The sequence below is a fragment of the Mustela erminea genome, chromosome 19 (assembly GCF_009829155.1).
Source record: "Mustela erminea isolate mMusErm1 chromosome 19, mMusErm1.Pri, whole genome shotgun sequence".
In the NCBI taxonomy this organism is placed as follows: Eukaryota; Metazoa; Chordata; class Mammalia; order Carnivora; family Mustelidae; genus Mustela; species Mustela erminea.
Genome location: NC_045632.1, coordinates 25,215,575 through 25,224,588, shown reverse-complemented (window position 1 = coordinate 25,224,588; position 9,014 = coordinate 25,215,575). Strand labels below are relative to the sequence as shown.

At 40.5% G+C, this 9,014-nt stretch overlaps 2 protein-coding genes across 2 annotated transcripts in view; one reads left to right on the top strand and one right to left on the bottom strand.

The window, feature by feature from the left end:
- The window catches only part of LOC116579885 (histone-lysine N-methyltransferase SETMAR-like), a 29,997-nt gene extending 27,485 nt beyond the window's left edge, over window positions 1-2,512 (top strand). The window contains exon 3 of the mRNA XM_032325819.1: window positions 2,081-2,512. Within this exon, the coding sequence (XP_032181710.1) occupies window positions 2,081-2,454 (374 nt within the window). The 3' untranslated portion in view covers window positions 2,455-2,512. The remainder of the gene's footprint in view (window positions 1-2,080) is intronic.
- A 493-nt stretch (window positions 2,513-3,005) lies between these two features.
- LOC116579884 (nucleoside diphosphate kinase A-like) lies at window positions 3,006-3,519 on the bottom strand. The gene has a single exon (XM_032325818.1). The coding sequence runs from the start codon at window positions 3,491-3,493 to the stop codon at window positions 3,035-3,037; it is 459 nt and encodes a 152-aa protein (XP_032181709.1). The 5' UTR covers window positions 3,494-3,519; the 3' UTR covers window positions 3,006-3,034.
- Between the last annotated feature and the right edge of the window lie 5,495 nt (window positions 3,520-9,014).

The window sequence follows — 9,014 nt, the reverse complement described above, 5'->3', positions numbered from 1 at the left end:
AGCCTGCCAAAATTTATCTTAGTCCGTGATCAAGGTGAACATCACAATAACAAAACATATTCACATCTTGAAACCCATGATAAAGGATGCATCATTTCTTTGTATTTTTGCCAAAAATGTATAACCTTAGTCTAGTCATTAGAAAACATTAGCCAAACCAAAATGAAATGTACTTGACAAGGTAAAGCAATCAGTACTCTTCAAGAGTCAAGGTCATGAAAATTAGGGAATACCAAGGCATTGTCAGAGATTGGAGGAAACTAAGGAAATGTGACAACTAAATATAATGTGGGAGTTTTTTTCTTTTACAATGGCCTGTTCTTGCTTAGTGAAACCTATTTCTTTGTTTTCTCTTTGAACATTAAAGGCATGCTTTATTTATTTATTTATTTTTTAAAAGATTTTATTTATTTATTTGAGAGAGAGTTATTGAGAGAGATCACAAGCAGGCAGAGAAGCAGGCAGAGAGAGAGGAAGAAGCAGGCTCCCTGCTGAGCAGAGAGCTGGGGCTCAATCCCAGGACTTCGAGTTCATGACCTGAGCCGAAGGCAGCGGCTTAACCCGCTGAGCCACCCAGGTGCCCCTAAAGGCATGCTTTAAGTCATACTTTTTTCTTAAAATGTGTCTGTTTCAGATTGCTCCATTATTTGTATGTAGTTCTGAGATATGAATTCTGTTAACGTGCCCCTTCACCCCTGTGGGTTTTTTTTAGTGTTTCCTACTTTTTTGCACTTGGGAAATTCTCTTTTGCTTTTGGATTTAGCTCTGTATTAAAACAAGTTTTGTCTTTTGGTTATATCTCAAGTACTGTGTTAGAAGTGGAAGAGGTGGCTTCTTGCATTAATTAAACCTACTAATATAGTAGTATATGATGGGAAACCTCTCTCCCTATTCCTGTTCCCTTTATGAATAATAGGGTAATTGCTTTCAGTGACTTAGGGGCTAAAATAAAGGTGCTCACCTTCCTAATATTTATATTACAATTGCAATATATGTATATATTTATATTTGTAACAATATATTATGGTTGAGGTCAGAATTTTTTTTTCTGCGTTTGTAAAGAAGATTATCAACTTATTTCAAACAGTTTAGAACTCAAGTGATGGTAGAAAGAAATAGAATTCTTTTCCACTTTATTGTCTTGGAAGCATAGGGGAGGAAAAAGGCAGAAAAGTTACTATTGGAGTAATATATACTTAAAAGGGGTTAAAATTAAAGCTGCTGAAAAGAAAAACTTCCTCTTCCTACCTCAAGATTTCTCCCAAACATTGTCCAGATTGGAATTTTGCTGAATTAATCCCTCTTAACTCTCTCCCTCTCCTTTTTAACCTTTGGTAGGTTTAGGGCACATGTATGTTATGGTTATAGTTTTTAAAAAGTCCAATGGGCAGTGGACCCTAGGGCCATTAGAATACTTGAATGCCAGGAGAAAATGGAAAACAGATCTTTCATATCCCTGAAATATTATTTTCATTCATTTCCACCAAAATTAACTATGAAGCCCAAAAAAGTGAACTAGGCAAAAGAAGAAAAATTCCATAGTAAATAAGGATTTAGAAAATATAAAGAACTTGTGAAGTAGCAGTCATTCAGATCATGTGAAATGGGGGAAAGGAAAACCTATGAATACTTTTGTCGGAAAACATCAGAAGCAGGTATTTATCAATCCGTTATGGGAGAAATTTTTTCCAAGCATTAAATTGATCTGAGATCTTAATTTGATAGTACTGAAAAAATTGTGTGACAGACCTAAGTTCCTAGATTTAAAAGCAGAACTCATATTTTAGTTCAATAAATAAACTCATATTTATTTCTTTTATGGTGATGTTATAAAATCACTGGAAATTGTATTCCTACTGTAAAGTCATCTGCCTGATATAAACTTATGGCAGCAGAACACAGTGATGAAAACATGTATCCTTCAGATGAAATTGCTGATATTTAACTAGTTGAAACTTGACCGTGATTGATAAAGTTGATGTCAGGTTTATTTTCAGTTGTATTGTTTGGTATTCATAATGATATTATGGTCTTCAGTTTTCTTTGATGGCTGAATTTTTATTATTTATTTCCTCCACAGAAGTGAACAGTACCATATCTTTGAAAGATTTGCGAATACTATTTTTATATGAATTTAAACTAGGACACAGTGCAGCCACAGCAAGTAGAAACATCAATTCTGTCTTTGGAAAAGGCTCTGTTAGTGAAAGGACTATCCGGTGGTGGTTCGAAAAGTTTCGTTCTGGGGATCTGAGTCTGAAAAATGAGCCTCGAGGGAGACCCAGATCTGTTTTAAATGAAGATCAATTGAGAGCCATGGTGGAAGCTAACCCCAAAACAGCAATTCGAGGCCTCGCAGCAGACTTAGGAGTTTCTGCTACAACAATTTCTCGACACCTGGCTGCAATAGGAAAGGTGAAAAAGTTGGACAAATGGGTAGGTAACACCAGCTGATGGAGGATCACAAACTGAGATGATTAGAGATGTGCTCATACCTTAAGATTTGAAAGAGCAGAGGCCTATTTTAGAGAATATCATAAACTTTGACAAAAAATGAAAGTGGTCTGGATGATGGTTGGATGTTGGAGAAGTTACCAAGTGTGTTAAAACCATCATTGCAACCGAAAAGATGGTTCTGGTAACTGTATGGTGGTCTGCAAAGAGAGTATTCCATTACTTTTAACTCAGGCAAAACCTAACAGTAGCATCTTATTGTAAAGAACTTGAAATTATGTATCATTTGTCATCATTTTAAACTCTAAGAAACAGAGCACTCTCTAATAGAGAACAGTAATCGAAGGATTTGAATAAATTTTAACAATGCTGAATTGTGTTTTTTTTGGGGGGGGGGATGAAATATTTTAATTTGACAGCAGCACATAATACTGTACAGTGAGCACACCCAGCTCCAGGAGATGCCCTCCAGGTTAGAAGGAAGGTCTCAAAATTAAGTGAATTTGTTAGAGCCTGGCCCCCTGCTCAGGGGAGGGAGAGGGAATGGAATGGAATGAAAAAATGGAGGTCTGCTCTCCGGTCACTCGTAGATCCAGCTCTGAGCACAGCTCTTGTAATCCGCCAGCTCTTCAGGCTGGAACCACAAGCCAATCTCCTTTTCCGCACTCTCCATGGAGTCGCTGCCGTGGATAATGTTCCTGCCAACTTGGATCCAGAAGTCCCCACGGCTGGTCCCAGGCTTGGAGTCTGCAGGGTTGGTCTCCCCAAGCATCACTTGGCCTGTCTTCACCACATTCAGGCCCTCCCAGACCATGGCAACCACAGGCCCTGACTGCATGTACTTGACCAAGTCGGTAAAGAAGGGACAGTCCTTCAGGTCGATGTAGTGCTCCTTGAGAAGGTCTTCAGAAGCCTGAATTAATTTCATAGCAACGAGGCGGAATCCCTTTTGCTCCAAACGCTTGATGATTTCTCCCACGAGGCTGCGCTGGACCCCATCAGGCCTGATGGCAATGAAGGTGCGTTCACAGTTGGCCATGGTCCCCTCCAGCGGCTCCGGCGGCAACTCCTTCTCAACAATGCTGAATTTTAAATATATTTGGAGAAATTTATCATTGGGGGAAAGCAGTTAATGCTAATAGTGTGTATTTTGGTTGAATAAAACTTTTCTTTTTCTGAAAAACGCAACATTTTCATTTTTATATTAAGGCAGTTTCATATGGCTCAACTTGATACCTTCCCAGACCCTGGCAGAACATGAAGACTGCAAGATACCTAATATACTGGAAAACTACAGGCTGCCCCTGAGTTTTGAGCTTCTTCATTGGAGGAATGTGGAACAACCCAGAGTGTATGTGTGTGTGAAAGATGCTTAGGACTCAGCCATGCAAAAATCTGGGTAAAGAGGGTTTTAGGGGAATAAGCAAAAGCTCTCAGGCTTTCGGAAGAGATATATATATATATATATATATATTTTTAAGATTTTTAAAGATTTTTTTAAAGATTTTATTTATTTATTTGACAGACGGAGATCACAAGTAGGCAGAGAAGCAGGCAGAGAGAGAGGGGGAAGCAGGCTTCCCACTGAGCAGAGAGCCCGATGTGGGGCTTGATCCCAGGACCCTGGAATCATGACCTGAGCTGAAGGCAGAGGCTTTAACCCACTGAGCCACCCAGGTGCCCCTCAGAAGATATTTTTTTTTTTTAATTTTATTTATTTATTTGACAGAGAGAGATTACAAGTAGGCAGAGAGGCAGGCAGAGAGAGAGAGGAGGAAGCAGGCTCCCTGCTGAGCAGAGAGCCCGATGCGGGACTCGATCCCAGGACCCTGAGATCATGACCTGAGCCGAAGGCAGCGGCTTAACCCACTGAGCCACCCAGGCGCCCCGAAGATATTTTTTGAGTAAAGAAGTGAAAGCATGTTTCTGATACAAGAGCCGTGCACACAGTAGACATGGCATACTGGTGCTTTTGAGTGATAATACTTATTCTGTCACACAAAGCCAATCCTTCGTCCATGATTATTTTAAAAAAATATATAAGTGGCGTTATCAGAGACCATTATTAAGGGCCTTTTTATGATTATGTAGCTAGATGTAGTTACTTCTGTCATTCATGGATTAAGTTGGGGTAAAGATATTGGGATGGTTCTCTTCCTGCTTCTCTCCCTTCTGATGATCTACTGTGTCTAATCTGTGAAGAATAGCTAAGGAATCCTAAAAGCTAAGAGGTGAGGAAAAGGCATCTGGAATGGATTTTACTTGAGAGACATAGAGGGAAGGAGGGAGGAAAAGGAATGGAGGGAAAGATGGAATGGAAATCCCCTAAAGTAGAATTTGACTGTGAGCCAAAGAATTAAAGACCACGGGATGCATTATTGCAAATTAAAAAAAAAAAAAAAAAAAAAAGATGTCCCTTCCTTTGGGTAGAAGCAGCCCAAGTACTATGACACAAGGCTTTGTGAGCAGAGTGTTTTTGTCTTTCAGCTCTAATTTACTCCCCTGGCTCGGTGCCCTGGTCTGGAGTCACCTGCTGATTTTACTGCTCCATCCTTGGGTTGTCAAGGAATCTGTCAATGTTGTTGTGAATTCCTTCTCAAGAATGAAGAATGCATCAAGAATGAAGCCTGAGACTTAGCTCAGACTGATAGGGTAACGAGGCTAAAACCAGAGGTGTGGGAAGGACTTTATATGAAAGTCAGCAAGCACAAGGGTGATGTCAAATGGTCACATAAGGTTGGCCAATGTGGAAGAAAGTGGTGGTGTATAGTTACTTTGGGTAGTAGTTGCTTTGTGGCCATCCATCCTTCCCTCACTTCTCAGACCTCTCGTTAGACTTCCAGAGCTGGATGATGGACTTTTGTTTAAAATAGTCAGCAGTGGGGCCCCTGGGTGGCTCAGTGGGTTAAAGCTTCTGCCTTCAGCTCGGGTCATGATCCCAGGGTCCTGGGATCGAGTCCCGCATTAGGCTCTCTGCTCAGCAGGGAGCCTGCTTCTCTCTCTCTCTCTCTCTCTCTCTCTCTCTCTCTCTGCCTGCCTCTCTCCCTACTTGTGATCTCTGTCAAATAAATAAATAAAATCTTAAAAAAAAAAAAAAGCAGATATCCCTGTTCACTCCAAATGAGTGGTTTCTTCCAAGAAGAACCAGTGAAATGTGATGGGAGAGGGAAAGGAGCAGTTAATTATAGGATGTTGAATTATCCTATCAATTATCCTTACCCCCTCCAAAAAGGGGTATAGACTTGAGAGGCAGAAATGAACCCTTGTTCATTGTGAGAAAACACACGGATTGAGTTGTACCTGAACTACTATTAGTGTATTTTGGTTATGTGAGATAGTAAATACCTTCTTAGTGCTCCAAAAACAAAGCTTTCAAAAGCTCCTTGGTTGAGTGTCAAAAGAAAGGAGTGGAGGTGGAGGTTGCTATATCTTATCTTCCCACCATGTCCCTGAGGTAGCTTGGGTCCTGATTGCAAAAGGAGTAAGAAGTGGCAGGGCACCTGGGTGGCTCAGTGAGTTAAGCTCTGTTTTTGGCAGGTCATGATCCTAGGGTCCTGGGATGGAGCCCCAAGTCAGGCTCTCTGCTCCGCGGGGAGCCTGCTTCCCTCTCTCTCTGCCCTTCTGCCTCTCTGCCTACTTGTGATCTCTGTCTGTCAAATAAATAAATTAACATCAACCAAAAAAAGGAGTAAGTAGTGGCTTTCAGGGGAATCTGGCTGGCTCAGTCAGTAAAGCATGCAACTCTTGATCTTACTGTAATGAGTTAGAGCCCCATACTGGGGTAGAGTTTACTTAAAAACAAAACAAAAAAGTGATTTTGAATTTTGGTTTATTATATACATAATAGCTGTTATTAAAGAACTTCCTGCCTTGATCTAATTGCTTAAGTGAGACTAGAGCACCTATAGCCACTTTAATGGTATGCATGAAAGATCTTGGGCACAGAGATAGCGTCCAAAGCCCAGTGGAAAGTGGACTCTTCTAGGACCTGTCAGTGTGTTGGACTCTGTCTTCCTCTTTCTGTTGGTGCTTTTGCCACAGGAGCCTCCTTTCACTTCCTTTGACCTCAGTTAATTTGTTCATGCTGCTTACTGGTCTTCATGTCATTAACTGCCTGTCACACACATTTCCTCCAGGACGTCTTACTTGATTACCCCACCATACTGTAGGTCAGGTCCCCTTGTCATGGCCTTAGGACTCCAGGATGGTTCCTTCATAACTATAATCACAGTAGTTATATGTTTATTTGTGTGATAGTATGTGTTTGTCATCTTCTGTGCTAGATTATAAAATTCACAATAGTGGGGACTTTTTTGCTCACAAGGTCATACCCCTATCAAGAGCACAATGTCCAGCACATGGTAAGTACCTAATAAATGTTTGTTAAATGAATGAATAAGTGTCAGGGCCAGTCTCATCCACTTTGTAGAAAACCCTTGTTTTGGTATCAGTTTAAGTAAGGAATATGTTGATAGCAGATCATTGAAAACCTAACGAGCAGTGGCTTAAATAAGTAGATTTTGTTTACTGTAACTTACAAAAATTTTCAGACATACAAAATACCCAAATTTTACAGTAAACACCTGTATGCCAATCACCTAGATTGTACGATTTGACATTTTACTCTGCTTTATCACTTATCTACTCATGTAACTATCCTTTTTAAAATATGAATTGTAATGTAAAGTAGTAGACATTAGCACATTTCACCCTAAATACTTCAGCATACCTGTCATTACCTAGAGTCCAATATTGCTTTCAGGCTCTTGTTCTTGTAAATTTAAATTTGATAAAATGTCCAAATCTTAATTGTACTGTTTAGTATGTTTTGATAAATGCAAATATTTGTGTAACACAAACCCCTATGAAGATATAGACTATTACTGTCAGCCCAGAACATTCTTTCATACCTTTTCATTTATCCCCACTCTTATCCCTAAAGGCAAACACTGCTCTGATTTTTTTCTACCTTGAAATAGTTTTGGCTGTTCTAGAAGTACACATAAATGGAATTGTATAGTATGTGCTCTTTTGTGTAAGGCTTCTTTAACTAAGCATCATGTTTTTGAAATTAATCCATTTTGTTGTATGTACCAATATTTCATTCCTTTTAAAAGTTGACTAGTGGGCGCCAGGGTGGCTCAGTGGGTTAAGCTGCTGCCTTCGGCTCAGGTCATGATCTCAGGGTCCTGGGATTGAGTCCCGCATCGGGCTCTCTGCTCAGCAGGGAGCCTGCTTCCTCCTCTCTCTCTCTGCCTGCCTCTCTGCCTACTTGTAATTTCTCTCTGTCAAATAAATAAATAAAAAATCTTTAAAAAAAGAAAAAGTTGACTAGTATTCCATGAAATGAATATAACAATTTTTCTATTTACCTGTTTGAAGCATTTGTGGAATTTTTTTCACAGTTTGAGCTTATTATAAATAAAGCTGTTGTGAATATTCTTGCACAAGTCTTTTTGTGGACATTTGTTTTCATTTCTCTTGGATAAATACCTAAGATTGTCAATACCAGGTCATAGGCTATGTGTATATTTAGTTTTCTAGACCTTTTCCCAAAGAGATTACACCATTTTATACCCTCTTCCCCCCAACATTTGATGTTCTTCTTCTTCTCTCTTCTGGTGGGGGTGGAGCTGTGTCTTATTTTGAACTATTTTCCCTCTTTCACATTATAAGGAATCTAGGGAGACAGGCCATAACTGGGGTAGTTACTTAACAATGCAGTCAGGGACCCAGGCACTTCCTAGCTTTTTTTTTAAGATTTTATTTATTTATTTGACAGAGATCACAAGTAGGCAGAGAGGCAGGGAGAGAGAAAGAGAGAGAGAGAGAGAGAGAAGCAGGCTCCCTGTTGAGCACAGAGCCCGATGCGGGACTCGATCCCAGGACCCTGGGATCATGACCTGAGCCGAAGGCAGAGGCTTTAACCTACTGAGCCACCCAGGCGCCCCACTTCCTAGCTTTTTGTTCATCCTTAGTGGATTGATCATAGTTCCATGCATGGCATCTGGGGTAGACAGCCCTGCCTCTTGGTATTCTTACCCTTGTGTAATCTCCTCTGAGTGTGGGCTGGGTGACTAGCTTTTTTTTTTTTTTTTTTTTAAGATTTATTTGAGGGCACCTGAGTGGCTCACTGGGTTAAGCCTCTTCCTTTGGCTTAGGTCATGATCTTGGGGTCCTGGGATTGAGCCCTGCTTCAAGTTCTCTGCTCAGCAGGGAACCTTGTTTCCCCCTCCCTTTCTGCCTACTTGTGATCTCTCCATCTCTTTCTGTCAGATAAGTACATAAAATCTTTTAAAAAAACAAAACAAGATTTATTTGAGAGCATGCAAGTATATGCGTGCAAGGAGGTGTGTCAAGGCAGAGGGAAGGAAATCCTCAAGCAGACTTCCTGCAGAGCAGGGAGCCTGACTCCCGTGGGGGGTGGGGGGATCAAAGACCTAAGCCAAAATCAAAAGTTGGGCACTTAACTGTCTGAGCCACCCAGGTACCTCTAGCTTCTAATGGAATATAGCAGAAGTAAGGGGATGCCACTTCTGAGATTAAGTTATAAAAAGAAT